Below are 22,686 nucleotides of genomic sequence, written 5' to 3' on the forward strand. Positions count from 1 at the left end.
GGTGTAATGGTCAGCACTCTGGACTCTGAATCCAGCGATCCGAGTTCAAGTCTCGGTGCAACCTGTAATGTTTTGTCACTTCCTTGAATCATAATCGGATGAAATGAAAATTTCTCTTTAACAGAAAGTTATGACATCCTTTCTCATCCCATATCCTCCTCCTACAGCAATCCTGGGGTTTCCATGGTGTAATTGTCCCCCCTTTGAATTCTCTGATCTGAGTTACAGTATTGTGCCACCCAAAAGCGAGTTGCTTCTTTGCAAATTCATGAAACTCTATTGTCTTTACTTCAGCAGATGTGTTCCATGGTGTAATGGTGAGCTCTTGGTACTTTGAGTCCAGCAAGTTGAGTTCAAGTCTTGTTGCAAGCTGAGCAACTTTGTCATTCACTTTAAAGGGCCACTGTCATGAAATGCATGATTTTTAGTATGTTATTCATGAAAGAACATCAGCCGGTATGGACCCAAGCCTTTTTTCACCACAAAACATGATTTTGACGTATTTGGCTTTTTGTAACTCCCGCCATGAAAATCCTCTCGAGGAAGTGACGTACGGAGCAGGAGCGCCCTCGTTTGTTTCGATTAGTTTTAGCTGCGGGAAGGTAGCCCGTTGTTCCTTTGTGTTAGCTTAAATGCCGGCTTGTTGGATTGCTGGATGTTGCTCAAACATTCGGGAGGATGGCTTTACCCTTCATAAGTTTCCAAGAGACCCAGTTTGCCGTGAAAGATGGATTGCACGGGTGCGGAGGACGAGAGCTTCGTGGGTTCCAAATGACAAGTAGGTGTGTATACAGCTACTAAAAAAAACAATAGTTGGCGGTGGGGGGCGTAATCTGTAAATCAGGGGTGCTAAATGTGTCGATGTGCCATTCGGAATGGTTCCGTGCAGCAGCTGCTTAAGTATGGCCTTCGCAGGCCTTGTGGATCGCTGTCGGCCTTGTCGACAAGGCCGAGCCGGCTGCCAGCCTTGTTGGCCGGAGTGGCACGTCGCCGTGATCCGCGTATCATCTAAATATGGCTCGAAACGATAGGATAATATTGCCCCGGACACTGGACTCGATTGTGAGACGTTCTCTTCTTCGAAAAGAGCTTCCATGTCTGAAGGGGCGTGTCCTACAGGAGGGGCCACAGCGTGTTTTCAATGGCGAATGTCACATCATGGGCAGGAGATGCAGCCAATGCGATGACCACTTGGATATCGTAGAATGACACTTCTGCAACTTTGCGCATGGATGACGCTCCATCCGCTCATCTTTATTTTTTCGTATAGACATTGAAGTGAATAATGTTATATGTAGTTTTCATTACAATATCTATTTTAGAATGTTTATAGAGATGACACTTGACCTTTAAGCAAGACTGGATAACAAGAACTTTTCTTTTGTGCAGGAAGTTGTTCCTTCCTTCCGTCATCAGACCAAATGCCCCTCCCACACTCATTATCAACTCAGCGGGACTTCAGTTGTCAGTGGTGCATTGGTTGTATGGCTTGATAGGAAACCCAATCCCCTTCACCTTTTGCTTGTATTGGTTGGAATCCAGAAACATTTTGCAGGCAGTTCTTTGTGGGGCCTTCTTTTTGTCACTGCCTTGGAACATGGTTTTCCAAAAGATTGTCAGTTTAAGACCCACTAATGGGTAGTGTTGCGTCTTCAAGTCACATGATGTCATCGTTGATTTCGCCGTGACACTGCTCTCAGTCCACCTGAATGTCCAGTTGATGCATATCTTCAGTGGATTTTTTTTTCTTCCACAAATGAATTGGAAGAAGCACAACTACAACACGGTGAGTGGTCTTTTTAAATGAACATTTTTCTGGATTTCTTATCCGCGGTTAATTGTTGGAAACCGATTCTCACCACATTTGATTTGTCCACAGCGTGGTGTATATTCAAAACATCGCTCTTGTAGCCACAGGTTTGATTTAATCTGTTTTTTGCACAACTACAAACAGCACAACACATTCCCACACTGCAGAAGGACATTTTAAAATGCTAATGGGTTGATTTTGTTTTTTTCTTTTTTTTTTGTTCAGAAAATAAAAACTAAAAAAGGCCCAAAATACCATCCGCTAAAACAGCTAGCAACAAATAGGTTCACTGCTACTCCTCATGTCTCACAGGAAGTTGCGCCCATTTTAGTTGATACATTAGTGCGCCCAGGAATAACGTGTATAAGAAAAAACATAGAGTCGTGAGTGTTATCCTTCTTCTTCAGGAGGGGGGCAAAATCGGGATTAGAAACAGCAAATGTTTACGTGTGTAATGCGTCTCACTTGGAAGATGGTAATGGATAAATGGAACAATTCCAAAAAGTGTCACTTTTTGCAGAATGTTGACCACTACTGTTAGAAACCATAATCTTCTTCACATAAATTGTGAGGTTTCCACAGGGTATGGCACAGTACTTAATAAAAACAAGTCTCAGTCGGTACTCCATAAATCAGAGTACAGTTTAGTTTGCTCTGCACGGGACAATACGCTAACACTTTTTGGTTTTGCAATTCACTTTGCATATGTGTATGCATCTCTGCGCGTGTGTGTGCCTGTTGCACGTTTACTCGCTCCCTTGTAACCGTATCCCACTTTGAAGTGCAGCTCACGGACGCAGCAATACGTAAAACCACTGACACGAGCTGAGGATTTGACGGACAAAAATTTTAAGACGCATTGGCTTTGTTCAAATTTCCGGCGTGGATTAATTTTGGTTTAACTGTTGTGTACTGTGATGCGGAATGAAAACCGCTGACAGATGTTTAACTGTCTGCAAGTGTTGCTTGAAACATGTTCCATACTTTTTAAGGAAATATGAGTCACATGTGGCGTCACGGTGGCGCAGCTGTAAAGTGTTGGCCTCACAGTCCCAAGGTCCGGGGTTCAATCCCGGCCCCGCCTGTTTGGAGTTTGCATGTTCTCCCCGTGCTTGGGTGGGTTTTCTCCCACATCCCAAAAACATGCAACATTAATTGGAGACTAAATTGCCCTGAGGTGTGAATGTGGGTGTGACTGTCTTTCTCTATGTGCCCTGTGATAGGCTTCAGGGTGTACCCTGCACAATGACAGCTGGGTTTGACTCCAGCACTACCGTGACCCTTGTGAGGATAAGCGGCTCAGAAAATGAATGGATGAGTCACATGACTAAGCGTTTCCTGCGTTTTTCAGAAGTTGTCCACAAATATATCTACTAGAAAACGAGATGATATATTTCTTAGTTGATCACTTTTTGTTTGCTTGAAAAGGCTTTGCAGTACTTTTTTACTAACTTTATTGTACTTTTCATATAAAGTAAGTGATCTGGATTTTTTTTTTTTTTAACAAATGACCATCCAGTTCAGGGTGTACCCCGCCTCCTGCCTGTTGACAGCTGGGGTAGGCTCCAGCACTCCCCGCCACCCTCGTGAGGATAAGCGGCAAAGAAAATGGATGAATGCATGTACTGGAATGACGAGAAAACTGAAAACAACAAAGTGTTTGTATGAATGGAGAAGAAAGGATTCTATCATTGTTAGATTTGATTTTTTTTGTTTGTTTGCGACCAGGCCCATGAGACAAATTTCACCGTTCTGTATGCTCCACACACATTGAGGAAATCACAATAAAATCTAAGCATACCACTTGAAAAAGTATTGCATGTTTTGTAGGATTTTGCACAACTGCACTGTAATGGACCTTTCCGAATGGCGATCTTAAGCTCCGCCCCCTGGTCTACAGTTGCCATGTCCCACAAGCTTCCAAAATAGCGATTCGATTTCTCTATCGCATATTCCAGATAATGTTGTGATATATTTTTTTGGCAACTGCGTCAGACTTGTCTAATAGAGTTCTACAGAGAGATCTCACCTATTTCAAGCAAGGATATGTACACGGAATTAAGATTTTGGACGGAGCAGGACGCAATGTCAGAGTGAGAGCGAAATGTTGCCAATTGAAGCAAAAGTTTGACGCCTCACAAACTTCATCTTGAAATCCAACAGGATCAAATAGTGGAATCGTACTGCGTGTGTAAAGCAGGGTGAGTAGTTTTTACTTGGAAAGATCACGAGTAATACCATTGTAGTCTTTAGAAGTCAGTGGGTGTATTCATTTGACTTGGCTTGTAATCGAACCCAGTGCTCTGTCCTTAAAGTCTGCTGTGATACGAATAGGCAAATAGACATTTCTCTTGCATGACATCGCGCATTTCCGTATCACTAACCCGATTCTTCGGCATAAAACATTCCACACTTCATTCAGCAGGTCTGTGATACACTAACAAAGTGAAAGTTGATCTCCTGCAATGTATAAAACACTGATAATAATTCAATCAAACTCAGAGAAGATACTTCTTCCTCACTTACCTTCGAACATACAGCCTTGTGTTTGTTGATATTGTTCACATTTAGTTGTACGTACGGTCTTCCGCAAGCCTTAATCCATTGTGGACACTTCGTCAACTGTGTTTTAGGCTTTGGAAAATGAATGAACCGGCCCCCTTGTAACCTAGCAGGATATCTTTCATCAGAATTGACCCCTCCGTACAGGGCACTTAACCAGGCCTCCTGAAGTTACGTCACCCCACGTGTGCTAACCTCAGACAAACAATTAGCAAAAATGGCGGCGCAGGAAGAAAAGACTAGAGCGAAATTGTCCGATTTACCGGCTGATTTCTCACTCGCATTCTTAGCGAATAGTGAAATATCGTTGAAAAGCAGACAGCAGGGTTTCAAGTATTTCAGCGAGGGGTATTTCAATGGTATTTACATGCATATCGACAGAGAAACCATTGATATTAGCGCGAGATCTTTCCGGAGTCAGAGGAAAACAGAGAAGCCACATAATATATTATAACCCAAAGACGAATTCGTCATTGACAGTTTCCTATTTTCGTGTTACATATCACACTTGTGTGCAGAATCTGTATGTGTATCTGTATAGCCGTTTGTGAACCGCCGTATGAAGGAAAAGAAGGCGAGGCTTGATTTACGAGTTGTATCTCTCGTTTTCTTTGTGTAACGTCACTCGCTCCCCTCAATAATTATTCTTGAATTAGTGCCGAAGCTACGCAAGTCCCGACCGAGTACGACAATCACTACTTTAGTGTCCTCAAACATCCTTCCTTCAGTCTTGGTGTCTTGGTGCACGTCGAAGGCTTTTAGGACTGCTTGTGCAGTTTAGCTTAGCTAATTAGCCGCGAACAAATTGATACGTTTGTGCAGTCAGATCATCGCAAAATATCGCTCAACACAGATCAAGTGTGTCAATCATTCACACGTAGCTATGTTATGCAAGCGAAGAACTGCTAATTCATTTATATGAGACATGTATTGAAAATCAAATTTCGGGTTTACCTTCGTGCAAACATATCTGTTCCGGTTGATGGATTCAGTTGATCATGCGGTCTTCCTCAAAGTTTTATCCATCAAAGACATTTTTCGTACTCGGTCTTCTGTTCCGGTTGATTTTAGATGGATTCAGTTGATGATGTGGTCTTCCACAAAGTTTGATCCATCGAAGACATTTTTCGTACTGGGTCTTCGGTTTTGGAAAGGGTACGAATTGAACTCCACCAACTAGCCTTTCAGGATACCTGTCGTCACTATTACAAAGTCCGTGACTACACCTCTTAACCATATCTATTGTTAAAGAACCCAAATACGCGATAAAACGCTAACAAAAGCTATACTGGACCATGCAACGTTGTCTGAGGGAACGGCGGGTGCAAATAAGGGGCGTAGTTTATGCAGATCTCTGGCCTCTGATTGGTCAGCGACGCGGATGACGCAATTTCTACGGAGGGGTCAATTGCACGTTCCCCAAGAGCATCTGAGGACCATTTTCTTCATAACATTAACTTTTCCAAGCGCACGCGACTGACGACAACCAGCATTGCTTGTGGGACAATACGGCGAGAGGGGCGTGTCAAACCAGGGGTTAGGACAATGCGGCTATCTGATTGGCTAGTGTGGTACGAGTGATTGACAGGTTGGAAATGTCCATTAGTACAAAGCTAGCATGTGGAGGGTGGAGGTGGGTATACTTTCAAAAGTTTTGTTTGGAAGGGTTTTCATAACACAAAAAGTCAACGCTTTAGGGGCATAGTAAAGGAATGTTTCCCATGATTCTGTACATGTACACAGTTCACGTAGATCAATCAACTTAGTAGTTAACTGTCAGGCAGTATCGCACATTTTTTCATTACATTTGTTGCATTTTAATTGGGTCATACCCATCATTGCATTCTCACAACACAAGCCTCAGAGGTGGCCTAAAAATAATATATGTGCACTATTTAAATGAAGACGTTTTTGTGTTTCTTGACGAGAAAATAAAAGAGGCGCTGTCTGAACTTTTCCTACTCGAGCCTTTTTTTTTTTGCCCTCAGGTTTGCAAACAACAGCTGTCTAACACCAATAACTTTCAATAAAGAGGGTTATTGTGTCTTTTCATGCACGAAATAGCATATGGATGTCTCCACGTGCAGGTAACTATTTTAGGTCGTCGTCAAAGGGGGAGAGGCTGAATTGAAAAAAAAAATGTCTTTAGGGTATGTGTGTGTGTGTGTATTTATGAATAAATGTTTCTATCTACATTGTTTGTTAGATTGTTCCAAAATCTTATTTAGCGGCTCACGCAGAGCAGCAGAGGTGCGTTGGTTTTATGGTTATCGGAGTAGGAAACTTCCACGCTATATTTTAATCCACGTTTATTGCCCAGTTCATATTGTTTTATCAACAAAAATATGAAACGACAGTTATAAAAGCAACAGTAATAATAGTAATGTATTATATGTATATTAGCATTTTGCTTATAGATGTTTATATCGCAAATAATTGCGTGTGCTTCATAGATTATGAATTTGGAAATTGTTACGTCATTAATTCAAAACGGTCACAAAAATCGTAAGGTTTCTGCGAGGTAATTGTTTTTTTTATTCTCATTCTTTCAAAACAATAATAATAAAAAGAGGCAAGGGTGCACAGCAAGTAAAAAATAAAATGATGTCAGCGGGCATGTTGGAGCCCCCCTCGGCTCGCCTCTCTGAGCACACGCACACGCAAGGAAAGTGAGCGTCAAGAAATAGGCGGGCGCAAAAGCCGTGTTTTCAACCGTCTACTGGCCCGGAGAAGTGTCAATCAATCGTGCGCGCCTTGCTATTGGCTAAGAGCCTTAGCATTTATCGTGCCATCTCGGCGAAGCTGCTGCTGTGTAAATCGCAGGTAACTTTCTTATGATAGCGCTCCGCTGCGCGACCTAGTGCGCGTAGTACTCTCGCGTTTTGATGACAGAAGCCAAATGCAGGGAGGATATAGAGGTTCGTTTGTAAACAGTAGCCGCGTTTAAACATCCGAGACGCCCAGAATTAGGACTCAAGACGGGCTCATTGATCGCGTCTCCGAAAGGCGTTTGAAATCGGACACCGCTGGCGTTGAGGGCCTCACTCCGCGCGCGGAGGGATACGTTGTTGCGTCTGACAATGTGGACGGAGGAGGTGAAGATGTCTACGAGAAGAATGAAATCATCTCCTCACTTGTAACAGTGGGGGGGAAAAAAAAGAAGCCAGACGCGAGATTCAGCGAGTAGAATAGATTCGTTGGCACGCACACTCGGTACACTGGAGCGAAACGCGAGGAGGCGGCCACTTGAAGAGCGAGCTTCCCGGGACAAAGAAGGGGGGAAAAGACGTTCCACGGCGCTCCAATGCGTCTGGTGCGCTGAGCTCGAAATTCTCAACTTTTATGTTTTTCCTCCTCGCCGCCGTCCGCTTTTTTTCTTCGCCGCTCTTGGATAGCCGACACCCGCGGAGGAGAGGTAAATAAAACCCAAACAAAACACCTTATTCCCTGTCACCTTTCACCCCGAAAAGTTGCACGAATTCGACGATTTTTTTTCCCCTCTCTCTCTCGCTCTCTCGCTATTGACACCCGCGTTGAGCGCCTTGTGTTTTCCCGAAAAGTTTTTCGTGAAGGTTAATTTAAAGCGAAGGGATGTTAAACGTTGTGTCTGCTTTGACGAGCTAGCTTGGTGCTACTCCTTTGCTCGGACCGCTAATATTATTCCAAAAGACCTTTTTAAGAGCTCATTTTTTTTTTTTGAGAGGGGGGGGGGGCTCGTTTCGCCGTGTGTCTATGCTAGTTAGCATTTCAATAAACACAATGTATAACATAGGTGAGGCAGTTTAGCTGAAGTTTACGTTTCGGGGCCTACTCTATATATCTGCCGTTATTTTAAAGACAAACTTTCAATAAGATCCCACCCGCTGTGGTCGCTTTTTAAACATTTCCACCGGCCACCAGTGAGACTTTTAATTTTATTGCACATTTGGCAGGAAATTCCTCTCGCTCTCCCACCCCCACCGTCTCCCAACAGCCCCCCACACCCTCCTTCCCAATAATGCTACTTGAACCCCCAATATGAGCGAAGGAAGGAGACAAAGTGGAAAGTTTGTTCGCCTTTTCTCCAGAGACGGCCTCCACCTTCGATGTATTTATTTGGTGCTTTCCTCTCTGACAGTTTGTCCTAAAATAAGAGTGGCGAATTGATTAGTTGTGGATGTGACCAGTATCCTGTCCTCGGGGTGCTTGTTGTCAATCGACTTTGAAGAAATCTTATCCACACTGGGCTTTATTTCAGATTTCTGGCTTAATCAGCCCGCTGATGTTAACGCATTTTGTTCCGTCACTTCAATAGTTTGGTTTTGCATCGATGCTAACGGAAACTGTCAAGTAATATTTTGGTTTTGTGCAGCGAGAAGTTAAGATAGCTTGTCACGGTCCATAGAGTGACACACAATAATTAGAAACTTTTATGTATTATTTTCACACAGGTTTTTTAGTGCAGTTTCAGGTTTAATTTTATTTTTGCTGGCCGTTTTTGGCCCACGGACCACATGTTACGCACCAGTGCCATAGTGGTCGGCGTTGACTGCTTCTTTGTGGCTTCTTTGCCTTGTGTGCGGGGCTGACAAAGACCCCCTAATCTGCTTGCTTGAAATATTGATTTACGAGTAGGCCAAGATGCCATTTTGTTAAAGCCCCTCTCCCGTCTTCCATGTGCCTGAGTCAATGTCGAGCAGCGCTTGGGTAACATTTGAGAAGACAGAAAAGTTGGGACAGGCAATGAGAGAGAGAGACATGCTCCTGGCATACTTGCACTCGGATCAGTTTGTGTGTGTGTGGTCACTTCTTCCAATGTCGTAAGGTTAAATTAGTTATACCTGGCAGAGTTCACCACACTTATTTCTTCATGTGATATCCAACGTGAACCTTTTTGTTTGTGCGTTCGTTCGAATTGTGCATTAACTTTTATTCCCAGCCCATATCCTCTGTATGGATTTCAACATGCTTTGGCATAATTGACCCTCATCTTTTTTTGTTGTTTTCAGCACCTTCCAGCCCTTGCTAGAGCTGTAATACAAAGAGCCTATAAAAGCACACCACCTGTTGGTGTCCAAGTCCCTCCATATTCCTCCCAATCCCCGCTACCTCGCCGTTTCCTGCGGAACTCGCTCAATCACAAACTGGAGCGCGGCCTCGGGCTAGCGTCAAAACGCAAGGATAATCCGACATTGCAGCTCGCTGCGTTATTTGACAAGCTTCTCTTTCACATTGACATATGCTAATTCAGTAATGACCTGTTCGCATATAGGCGCTAGTACTGCCTTTCGCCCATATTTCCCTGGGCTAACAATGCTCCCAATTATGTCTGTAATTGTAAATGTATGGCATTGCCGTTCATGTGGCCTTGATGGACGTATGGCTGTGCTGTTTGCCAACTTTTGTTCTTTTTTTTTTTTTTGGGCCAATAGTGGTTTTCTCATAAGGGCAGCATACGGCATATCTTACATTTTTGACAGTACTTCCCCATTTTTTACATTTACATGACACAAGAGTAACATTGTAAAGGTAAATTGAATAATTCGCAAAAAAAAAAGTGAGCAAAATCTGTGGCTTGGCACTTCGTTGGGATCATTTTTCCACACGCACTAAAGATACTGGATGTAAGTACAACGCCGTGTAGAACTAAGGTTGGCGTAATGGCGCTGAGTCAGGAGGAAAGAGTGTGTAAAGGAATGTCCAAAGTTTTGGATCGTTTCACACTTAAAAGATGAAGCGAAATGTATCTACTAAAAAGCAGAAATGAGATGCCACAACAGAACGCCACTAGGCTTATCATTGGCTAATTTTAATATAGCCAAATGTATTGTAATTTTCCTCCAAGTACTCATGAGCAGACAAAGCCGTCAATGTCGATTTTCAATCGCTTTCTTGTTAAATAAACACAAACCCAACCAAAATGTTACCAGCTCTACTTTCATTTGGTGACACGCACGTCACTCGCCAGGCCACATCCCCACTCTTAAAGGCGTAGATACAAAGTCACATGATCTTGAAAGTGACGTTGGCGATGCCAAGTGGGTAAAAATAATACCCGCATCAAACAAGTATGCTGTTGTTGTTAAATAATGCAAAAAAAAAAAAAACCCTAATTTTATCTAATTACTTGAGTAATACATTGATTAAATATCATTGTTAAAATATTTCATCACTTGTAGCCCTGGAATAAACAGGAATGTGGAATGAAATTGGACTTTTAAAGCCACTGTGGAACCTTTACACTTAGACATGTAGTGTACAGTCAGCCTCTGATTTGTGTTTCAATACAAATTTCCCCTTTGTAAACGATCTCAGTTAAAAAAAACGTATTACTGGGTTAAATTGTCGGCTTTATACAACCTTTACCAGGACAGGTAATGTTTTGAGTAACACCCGAATTGTCATACAATTGGGAAAAAATACATTGACTGTTTTAAAAAAAAAAAAAAAAAGAAAGTATTAAACTCAGTTCTGTGGCAGGGGAGGAGTGTTGCGTATGGGTTGTGTAATTATTGTGGACTTGTACCACCTACATTCTACTGGCGGTGGTCTGAAAGACAAAGACGTTTCTTGGTTAGATGGACCAGTATGTTGACATACTTGGTGAATAAAGATGATTCTGTTGTTGCATCAGGTTACGGCAACAGCGGGCAATTGTCTTGCTATTGTATACCTACAGTTTTGTTGTTTTAGCTAAGTTATATTGAGCAACCAAGGCAAATGTGTTTACGGCTTTTGTAGGGGCAGGCTACGCCCTAATCCCAATAAATTTTCCGGTTCATACTTTTTCTCTTTGCAATCCTTTTATGATTGAATGAAACCGCACACAAACACTAAAATCCGCGGACAAAGAATGGAACACTTGTAGTGTCCTGTAAGTTGCATCCCCAGGTTTTTCCACGAGTTGTCACATTCAAATTGATTTCATTCATCTTCCATTTTATTGCAGTAGTCTGACATAGTGCAATCGAGAGAGGCCAAATTTATTTTGTAGTCTGATCCATAACTTATGTGCGCTCTGTCCCCACATTGCTGGCTTGTTTTTTTAAAATAATTTTATTGGCGGTCAGATATTTGCAGTACTACATCAAAAGGCACGCAACACGGCTACAAATAAACTAGCTTTTAGATTCACAATATTCTGTACATGATTGCAACACAGAGAACTGTATTTTCCGGAAGACATTGCCCCAATTAATAAACTGTGCCTACGCCGTGTCGCGTTTTTTTTTGCCATACACTAGCCACGCCGGACCTTACCACAAAAGGTACATACCAAGCTATTAGATATTCACACAGAAATACTTCACAAATGTTTACATACCTTGTTTCAAAACAGTGACATTGCAGTAAAGTGGTACAAACATCACAGAAAAGTCATTGCTTTTAATTCCCCCTCCTCTTGTTCTGCCAAACCACTAAAGTCATTGTCTTCAGTATCGGAGTTGAAGAGCCTCAGAAAGTCTCCGTCACTATTTCAGTCTGTCGCTCTCATTGTAATTTTCATCTGGAGTTATCGCTAAATTTGTGCTTTTTCTCTTCACGTAGCAGTTCAGCCTTTGGAAAGTCATTGCTGATGGTTGATTAACACTGTTCCATGCTTTTAAGACCTCAGAAAAGGATGACCTTTGCAGGTGGCCAGTTTTCAAATGTCAAAGTAAATTTCAAATTAATCACATTAAATGTATATTTTACTTTTGTGTGTGTTGCACTTCGTCTGGCTTTGAGGGCACCAAAAACTAGCACTGTCTTCTACGCACACTCGAGGTAGCTTTGTGTTCCTCTTCACGGAATTGAGATAGATTCTTCTTGTACGCATGCTTGAGGTGGATTCTTCTGTTTGTATGTTCACTTAAGGTTGATTCTTCTTCTACGTGCACTTCAGGTAGATTCTTCTTCTTCTACACATTGGAGGCATCTCTGCATGCCCAAACCAGAGTATATTATCGGGAACAGCCATGTTTTAACCGTTTCGGTCAAAGTTTTTGTTGTATCTTTATAACTTATACTCACCAAAAAAAACCCCATATATATATGTGTGTGTGTGTATGTATATATATATATATATATATATATATATATATATATAATATAATATCCGCGTTAAATATGGCACAGCGCAGCTTAACACCCCCGAAAAAAGTAGCAGCTTGTCATCCGTCTTTTGGGGAGCCGATCAATGACGTCATTGATTGGATTGGTGAATTATGATATAAAAGCTGGGCACCATAAAATGCAAATTATCGGCTGATCCCAATGAAGTCGATCAGATCGGTGGAACGTCTAATTTTAGATGTCTAATATGAAGAGTGCTGTTAAAAAAAAAAAAAAAAAATGTCTGAGCAATACAACAGGCACTGCTAGCTGAATTTTAGGACAGTAGCCAGCAGTTGCATGCCGTTTGTAAATAAATATATAACATTTGCTGTTGGCTCCAAGTTTAAAAAGACTGGATATCTTTGAATGTATTTCAAGTCAGCTATTGTTAAGTAAATGCCACATGACTTATTCCGCTAAGGAGGGATAGATCTACAAATATCAGTGTTACTTGTTAGGTAGTTTTGAGTTTTGCAAGCACATTTTACCATGTGTCTAGTGAGACTCATGATGTGGTGTGGTGACTCTGTGTAGAATTTTCACTTGGTTGGAATTTATCAAGCTCAAGACGCGCAAGACCAGGGTTGTTTGTTCTCAGCGTAAAAAGCGTGCACCAAAACGTGTAACTGTACAGGTAGTGTCTTTCGTGTGAAGCAGATAGCATGAGTTCCACGTTGGGCTTGTTGGATTTGTCTCCCTTGCCGAGTTGGAGATGCGGCTTCAGGAAGAAAGGGGTGATTCAAAAGTAGAGGGGACGGATCGATATCATTATAAACCAGTGAGTACCAGTAGTGTCTGCTCCCTTGTTGCTCGCACCTCCACGCCCGATGATGGAAGGCCCTTCCCTGAGCCGTCTACTTGCTCCAGCTCGCAACCCCTCCGCCACGCTAGTTTCGTTCTCGTTGCGTTGAGGAGCCCGACTGCGCACGTACGTGCGCCTGTTTGCTGTTTGTGTTAATGAGGAAATGCTCTATCTTCAGAAAGGAGACCATGCAGGTGGAGTCGTGACTAATGCAGTGAAAATGACAGCCACTTTGAACGACCATGTCTTTTTATAGTGAGACTATTAAGGAACATTAAAACATTCACTCGCAAAGTCCAACCTCATTAAATTTTCACACGTGCACCCTGAAAAAAGGGTCGTCCGGTGGTACCTCTACTTATGAAATTAATATGTTCTGGAAGTTGTCCGTAATGTGAATTTTTCGTAAGTAGAAGCCCTTTTACATGTAAGTAGCCTAGTGCGTTACAAGCCCCCCTGCAGAAAATAAACATTCAAAGTAGATAATGTAAAGAATAATAAAAAAATATTCCTTTTCTTTTGGCATTGGGTGACTATCCAAAGAGAAGGGTGAGTGACAAGCAAAAGGCATTGTGGGGGACGGAGGAGGAGGCAAACGTTTGACAGCCGAGAGATAACATACGTATGAACGCACGCACACACACAACTTAATTCCACTAAGGTTTCTTGGGGTGTATGGAGAAGAAATATGAATAAACCTGCTAAAAACACTGATGAAGAACTCACGAAAAAGTTGAACTTTACCAGTGTGTGTGTGTGAGCTTGTAGCAGCAAGTGAAAGCGCAACCGTGATTCGATGACAGTTGAGTGTTCAAGGGAACGAAAAGCATCATGGGTAAAGATTGACGTCCCTGCTAGGCGATGGGATGCCAGGAAAATGCTATGGCTGTAGCCAATGGCGTCACACAAACCAAGATACAGGATGTTTATATTCAGTGGAATCTGGGGGATGCAAATCCAAGTGCCCATTTTTTTCCTTTCGTGTCCTGAATTTTCTTTCGTGACTAGAGACTATTTTTCCGAAGAGGCGTTTCGGAACCTGAATTTTTTCTTACTAGAGATGTTCGTATGTAGAGGTGCCACTGTATATGCGACCATTTTGGTCGCCATTCCAAGTCCGACCAGATGCACTCCATTGCACTAAACTTTTGTATTATGTGTTCCGAATACTTTGTTGGCTTTAAATTTATCAATAAAGACAAGGGTGGTTAACCTCACGGATGCCATGGGTGGGTGCAGTATATTATGTAACGCGGTATAAATACTACATACATTCGTAATCATTACTCTGTAATCCTAATCATCATTAATAAATTATGGCTTCGATATTTATATTAATGGCAGATGCATTTGCAGCAATGTATTTTATCTTGGGTGCTATTTTTATATTTCCTGGATCCCCTATTGCTGCTTGAAATGACGCAGTTTTCTGCAGCGTGACTAATAAAGGTAAATATTCTGGATATTTATGATATATTTACATACTTATACACGACCCATTTTCTCAAGTGCCGTAGCAGAACAGCGGTGACGTACCAGTAATTAATTTCTGCTTCTGGTCCCTGTTTGGCTGTCGAGCATTATTGTGTATTACAGTATTATCTCTCAATGCTTATGAATTTGCTCTCTGCTTTGCTCCTCAACGTTGGTGATGTCCGATATAACCCTGGTTAGAAAGTACAGATTGTCTACTGATGGTTTTTCAGTCCGAATTTGCAATGTCCGATTGTGTGAGCAGTTGTTGAACGCACCTCGTGTTTTTCCCCTTAGGTTCTCCCGGTGTAGCTATTAATCGTCGTTAAGCAAACTCTGCAATTATGGATTACCTGTAGTCCGTCCCGTTTTTTGTTTTTCATTCTCACTTTTTATGATACTCTTCCGTATAACGCAGTTCAAGCTGGACCTATGTGACAAGTGGACTGTACCAGCCAGTCACTTATTTTACGACTTCATGTCACGACAGGCAAATAGCATGGCGTCCCTGTCCTTCTCCTGGTAATTCCTCTTTACCCTTGCTTTCTTATAACAATACTTTTCAATTGTGTATCTCAGGGTGCTCAATGGTTGATCGCAGGACAGCGTGCTAAAAAAATAGTCGCCAGCCAATAGCCAATGTTCCCTCTAAACTGCGCGCGTGCGCAATTGTGCACCGCTGATGCAGTCTCTTCGCAGATATTCTGCGTTGCGCGCAAAAAAAAAAAATCCCATCCACGTTGAAAGTATAACATACAGCAATTCAGTTTGTGGCATTTTGCAATGTCATTCAATGAGTGAGGGATGACTGGTTGTTACATCCAATGGCACAATTCACATACGTACTGTAAAAAATGAAATTAAGCCACTGGTTTCTGTTAGGCAGCACATGGAAATTTCTCTAACAATGACCGCTACTCCGACACACTCTCTTTTTCGTAGTTTACCCCCCCCCCCTTTAAAGTCGTAAACTCATAATTACAAATGTTACAGTAGTTACGCAGCCCATCAGTGTGTTTCGTAATGACAGCGTCCACCACCGCTGCTTTAGTTAGCAACACATTCTGGGCAACGTAGAGGAAAGACGAGCTCGACATGCTGCTTATGTTTACTTTCGATATTAATGGAGAAAGTTAAAAAATAAATGTTGTCGTTTTAAGATGCAATGACTGTCGGGAGTATGTGAATAATCAAAGAAAAAAATGGTTAAAATGGACGAGATTTTCTCTTTTCCGAGTGGGAAAGGTCTGCTCTGAAGCCAAAGTAGAAAGTGCAGGATCAGATGGTGTGTCATTTTAAAATTCGACCATGGCACAGCCTGATCCTGGATGAAAGCACAGACAATACAGTGCACAAAAAAGCTAATTCAGAATTTTAATTAGGAAGCAACATAACATTAATCTTAAAACGCCCCCCTGCCCCGTAGCGTATCTTATTCGCTGCCATGGAGACGATGATCACTGACTTATGCTACGCTGACGACGACTGAACATTTGCCTCCACAGGTCGGTGTCATACTTAGCATCGTTTGCTATAGGTTATAGATATCTGGGGCGGTGCATGATAGCATGCAACTAGCATTCCCTTTTGTACTTGAAAGCAGCAACATTGGAGAACTTTTCAATGTGAATGCACGTTTTTATATTTGTTGATTTTTGTATCTTTTTTTTATGCTATAGTGTAGTGTACACAAAAGCACGGCCACAGTTTTGGCTTGGGTCGTAACAACATCCTGTTTCAACGGTTATGATTTGGTGAAAATAGTCTATCGGTCCAAAATGGAATTTAGCACCATCTTTTGCTGACACATTTTGGTGGGCAAAATTTCACTGTATCACTAATAAAAAGTAATTTTATTCTACATGCATTAAATTCTTTTTTTTTTTCCCCCTTCTAACCACCTACACGATGCCCAACTGTCACAGTTGTCCTTATGCTTGCGAGTGCCCTTTTTAAAATAATTTATTAAAATCCTGTATCTGCAAATCTCTCTCGTAGGGTTTGTTAGAGACGGAAGGTTATGACCGAGCAGCAGCAAAGAATGGCTGCAGTGGGAACTGACAAGGAACTCAGCGACCTCCTGGATTTCAGTGCGGTAAGAGAGCGGGAGTGCAGTCGGGATGGGTGGCACCGGGGAGAGAGGGTGACACAGGCGGGCGATGTTGGTGATAGAATGAGGGTCATGATGGAATAATTGGCCTTAAATGCGGGTTATAAGTAACGTGCATCCTCATAAATGCAGGAAATTACTTGCTGTTTTTGAATGGGGAATTGTTACATTACAAGTGAATTTCTTTCCTATGGCAATACTTCTGTTGTCATATGCTTCTTTCTGAGGAGTTTTGAGTTCTGAGATGTAATCTACAAAGTGGACTTTTCGTTGTTTGGAGTTTTGTTTTAATTTGAGTCTGGGCTGTTTAAACAACAAAACCCTATAGCAGGCAGGCAGGCTCACTGACGAGTACATTTTGAATTTAGGCTAATGCTATTACTGTAATTGTAGCCACTAATGAATAATTTTGTGTTGCGGTTGATTCCTGTTTTAACAGTGGTGTTATGTCATTTTTGTTGCTTTGGGGAATGCCTTTTGTGTGCAGCTATGTGCACATGATGGAGTTCTGCAGTCCACTTCTAAGAAAAGGAAGCAACACTCCCAGAAGGGAGTGTCTCATTAAACAGTGGAATTCACCATCAAAATGTCCGGATTGATCGCCTGCCAATTTGTAACAGCAGATGTTCCATCTACTAAGTACGACACTGATAATTGGGTGAGAAACTGCGGAGAGTTGTACAAACAAGTTCCCTCCTCGTTTGTTCCTTACGCCTGACATCCTCTCAAGGTTTGGACACGGAAGAAAGCGTGTTCGTGTTTGAGATTGCTGTTACAAGAACTAATGGGATCAAAGTGGTTTGTGTAGAGTCGTAGACCTGTTATGTTGTGACGGCAGCTTGCGCTCTGATATGCGTCTGACTTTGAGTGAGGGAAAGATGCCACATACAGGAGGTAATTCAACCCTACTGTGAAGCCAAAGAGTGGCTCTGTCAGAGCGGTTGTAAATTTCCCAATAAAAAACGGTATTCAAAAGTTTTTGCTGCAAGCTAGCGGCAATTTTTTTTTTTTTTTTTTGAACCCTCAAGCTTATTTCGAATGCCTCGAAGCGTTAAACATGTTATCGTTTATTAATGGAAATGGGATGTGTGAAGTGTGCCCTCCATTACTTGTGTTAATAATGCTAGTTTTCCCCTTTTGTCATCCCCACAGATGTTCGCACCTCCTGTCGCGAACGGCAAGAACAGAACAATGACCCTCGCCAGCAGCCAGTTCAGCGGCTCAGGTAAGTTTCAAACCTTACCGCAGGCACACACGCGCACATACACACACACACACACACTGTTTTTTGCACATTTTTCACCTTTTGTAATTGGATTTTCACTTCTGTCAGTTTGATTTTCATATTGTCAATCTAACTGTATTGAAACCTCAACATTAGCCAAAATGCCATCTTTTCAGTTTTGATTGAGGCTGATAACCTAATTTTTAGCTAGGTATCGTGTAAAATGTCTTTTTTTCTTAAAAATTAAAGGTCAATTCAACAGCAATAGCATACTTTTATCCTACGCAATGTAATATTTCGGGTCTCTGCGGTGGGTTGAAAAACATGGGAGGTAGAAAGCCATGTCTAAAGGAGACCTCCAATTCCACAACAGCGAATTTCCTTTTTCAAGCTGTGACTTTTTTTTTTTGGGTGTTGCACCACTGAAATGCTATAAAAAAAATCTTATTTTATTTTTTTTTAAATGTTTGGTTTGAAACGCTTCTGCTCTAAACAGGGTTGAGGCAATTTGGACACGCTCTGATTTTCTTGTTAATGTTTCCAAGGTATTGCATCAGGACTCCGTATCGGCAGATACTCAAAATCAAGTCACTGTCTTTGGTGCAAAAAAAAAAACCCCAAAACAAAAAAAAAATGTGATCAGGATCTTGCGTTTCTCCTTTTTGTTTATGTTTCAGCCTTCCAGCTAGCTATTTCAGAGGTAGGCAATGCATTTATCAAGTTTAAATTGCTAAAATCTGTCATGAATCTTTTGAAAACAAATGGGGAAAAAATGGTGGTTCAATGACCATAGTTTGTGTCGTAGCACAGCACTTAGGAGGTGGATATTTGGATTGAGCAAACTTGACTGAAGAATGGGAACAGTGGGGACATTCTGTCCTCACAGTGGTATGTTGGCATTTTGTATCAGTGAGTCTTTCTTCAAATTTAGGATTACTACCCAAAAATGGGCCTTCAGCCAATTTTTGAGTAAAATGTTACTTACACAGTCTTGGCAAATGGCTTTTTTTTAAAATTATTATTATTGTTGTCACTAGCTTCTGTCCATACTAAATGTTGTCACACCAGTGATTTTTCTATTTGCGGCATGGTGGTTGACCGGTTAGGACATCTGCCTCACAGTTCTGGGAACCTGGATTCAAATCCGGCCTGGCATGTGTGACACTTGTATGTTTTCCTGGTCCCTCTGTGTGTTTTCTCCAGGGAATCGGGTTTCCTCCCACATTCCAAAAACATGCATGGTAGGCCAATTGGAGACTTAATTCCCCATAGGTGTGAATGTGAGTGAATGATTGTCTATGTCAGCCCTGTAATTGGCTGACGACCAGTTCAGGGTGTACCCTCCTTCTTGGCCAGAGTTAAGGCCTCTTTATACTCCCACAATCTCGTGGCTGACAGTGGGCACACTGCATCACATGACCGACGGATTGGGTCGCGCAGCCCCTCTGCATTTACGTAACCCATATAGGGCAACAATTATTGCTGCATGCAGAATTTCATGGAGAGTCAATTGTCAGTTTTAGTCACATGTTGACATACTCAGCGTTCCACCTGATTCCACATACCACCTACGCTGCAACCTTCTTCCTCGAGTTTGCAGCATCATTAAACGTGTCATCTAAGTCCATTGGTTCTAACAGACACAGTTCCATGGTCGCTATTGCTGTTGCTCTGTTCCAGAAAGGAAAGTAATAACTACTTCTGGAATTGTCAAAAAATGCAGAACCTCCACCCAGTGGTGTCCGAGCCAATACAAGCAGTAGCGACACCCTCGACTTGGAGGAAAACGGCAGTCCATTTTGAAAAATGGCGTGTGTGTGTTGCTCTCGAGTACAATGGCATACTGCACGTGAGATATAGCCACAGTGACAACAGCGGGCTCACCCGCATAAAGAAGCATTTAGCTGAGATAAGTGACTGTATGCCTGTGACAACTGTGAGGATGAGCTGTATAGAGAATGGATGGGTCCCAGAGATGAACAAAATTTTGGTCTTGAGTTGAAAATTATTTGGGATCCCGAGGTGTGGCTCATTCCATCTCAGTGACCTTCAAATTTATTGAATATGAAAGAGCAGTTGATATTTGCATTTTTACCCTGGAAAGTTACATATTTAAAGAGATGAGTTATCCTCAAACATCTGTGCCGTCATTCTGGATAGTCTATTTTCTCTTTAAGTGCAAATGAGCTGCCAGTTAACCCCGAGAAAAGCTTCAGGACTTTCTTTCCCTCGCTCTCTCGCTGAATGCTATTACTTAGTCACCTTACTTTGGTTCCTCTGTCACCCTGCCGTGTGAAATCCACTCTCACTGCCCAGTGTTCCCCAAAGTGAGAACTTGGCTACGGAACAAAGGCAAAAAAAAAAGGGGGCTTATAGACTTGAAACGGTCCCCCCCAACCACCACCGCCACCCTGAAGTGTAAAACACTCCTCCCCCAACACAGCTCAGGGTTCTTGCCGCCACTGTTCTGCAGGAAATGGCTCGAGACAGAGACAATGTACCTCGCCACCAGCTCGCCGGCTCTTAAACTGGCTCAGCATGCATTGAGTGGCCCAAGTGGAAGAGAAAGCTCGTTGAATAGAGGGATCAGTCCATGGAAGGCAAGATTCTGTTTGTTTCTATTACAGCGGGCAATTAAAAAGCAGTGAGGAGTTAATTCCTTCACCTCCCTCCCCTTCCTCACGTCCCAAAGTGTGGCCCTTGGCCATTGACACCCATTTTAATGCAATACACTGCAAGCTGTCACCTTTGGAGATCTGGAGGTACAGCACAATGGTGTTAAAATGCTTATTCATGTAAAATCATCATCCAGAAGTAGTCATTCTGTCCATAAAGATGCTACATGGAAACTAATAGAATGTTAACAAGATAATATAATCTATCAGGAAAGATGCTACATGAAAACTAGTAAATGTTAACATGGTGGTATAGTTCATATTAGGATGGTGACAAAATAGAAATAGAGATCATGATATTGCATTATTATTCCTCATGGTACAAAATTCATATGCCAACATCAGGTGTCAATACTGTTACAGTCCTATGTGCAGGTAATTGTAATATTAATATTCACAAGATTTACTAATGATGTAATTTTTTTATTATTTGGCTGCTGTGCTATTTTGTGGTGATACGGCACCTTTAATAATTACTACTTAAAAATTGGAAGCCCAGCAATTGATTATCACAATCATTTGATAAAAACAATCACTCTGGATACCAGCTTTGCCATCCATGCAAAAACAAGTTATGCAATCTATATTTTGGGGGAAAAAAATGGACAAAATTCCAATATACAGCTACGCCAAATTGGATGTGAAAGAGCAAAAAAATAAATAAATTACTGATAAGCGTCATACAAGAGCAAGCTGTACCAACGTCTTAAGATGTGGAACCGGTATTGTGTTGAATGTGGTTCAAAAGTACATAATTTGTATTTTTTAATCCTCAATCCTTCAGATATCTTTATATATTTTATACTCTTTTCATTCCATGAGGGTAAAATTAAGTATTTTAATAGATTTTGCTTATTGGGTTTTGTAGAGAGGCCTATTTCTGACAAAATGTATACAGCATAAACAGTATACGACCTGCCTCCCCAATATTTAGTGGCAAAACTGTATAATTCACTGTTTTCAAAATGTTACACACACATGCTATATGGTTGTAGGAAACAATTTCAAATCCAGCTGCTTGTCACAGTAAAGTGAGGGGGACAAAAACAAAAATAATATGGATTTTTTTTTTTGGATGGGGAAAAAAGGAAATTCAAACCCATAATGTCAATATTGCAGCCTCCTGTTGATTCTAACCAGGATCTCATGAGGTTGTCGAAATAGTGGCCATTACTGAACAATGTTCGTGCGTAACGTCACTTAAGCGGCTTGTATAGCCAGTGACCCAGCAGCGCGGGAACAGCAGCAAGCAGTCCAGTAGCTCAACAGACCACTTCTATTCATTATCACAAAAGTGCTCCGAGGGGTGCTAATTGCATTAGGCGTCTTTCTCCCTTCCTCAAGAGTCTGTGTGCATGCAAGTGTGTGTGGAGAAGGCTTTTTCAAATTGCGTAAAGGGGAGAGGCCTGGCAAAGAAAATCTGGGATGTTTGAGAAGTGGCGGTCGTGTGACGTGTGTGTGGTGGTGCTGGTTGGCCAAACATGAAGGCGTCCTCTCTGTCACCTCTGCAGCTGCTGGCAAAGTCTCCAACCCCCCAACCACACACGCACACACATGTCGGATGTGACCGGCTCGCTTGCTCTGGATCACAACAAACAACCTTGTCAATTTTCTTAATCTTGTAGTAGCTCCCATGCTCGCTGTGTTGTCTCTGCATACACTTGTAGCATTTCATCATGTATTTGTATTTTAGTGGTAGAATGTTAGTACTCACAAAAAACACAAACAGTCCAAGCTTTTGTTCACAACAACATGGAAAATCTGGGTGACACTCGCAAAATTCTTTTACTGTCCAATACTTGGAATGCAAATTTGGGTGCTAATTCCAATGCTTTAAGAAATAAGCACGTGTTTATTTGTTGGCTGAACGTTGGAGACTGGTTAACAGTTCTGAAGACCCTCGTTCAAATCTTGCCTCATCTGTGTGGAGTTTGTATATTCTCTCCATGCCTG

General features: G+C 41.9%; 1 protein-coding gene across 10 annotated transcripts in view; it reads left to right on the plus strand.

Annotated features, from left to right (window-relative positions):
* The first annotated feature begins 1,478 nt into the window (after window positions 1–1,478).
* Window positions 1,479–22,686, plus strand: part of tcf3b (transcription factor 3b) — a 48,748-nt gene continuing 27,540 nt past the window's right edge. For 2 of the 10 annotated variants that reach the window (XM_061825027.1, XM_061825036.1), the window contains exons 1-3: window positions 7,209–7,787; window positions 16,722–16,818; window positions 17,986–18,058. In XM_061825027.1, coding sequence (XP_061681011.1) covers window positions 16,744–16,818; window positions 17,986–18,058 — 148 coding nt within the window. In that variant the 5' untranslated portion in view covers window positions 7,209–7,787; window positions 16,722–16,743. The other 8 variants (XM_061825028.1, XM_061825030.1, XM_061825031.1 and 5 more) reach the window with 8 other exon arrangements.

Source organism: Syngnathoides biaculeatus, chromosome 7 (assembly GCF_019802595.1).
Source record: "Syngnathoides biaculeatus isolate LvHL_M chromosome 7, ASM1980259v1, whole genome shotgun sequence".
NCBI classification, from domain to species: domain Eukaryota; kingdom Metazoa; phylum Chordata; class Actinopteri; order Syngnathiformes; family Syngnathidae; genus Syngnathoides; species Syngnathoides biaculeatus.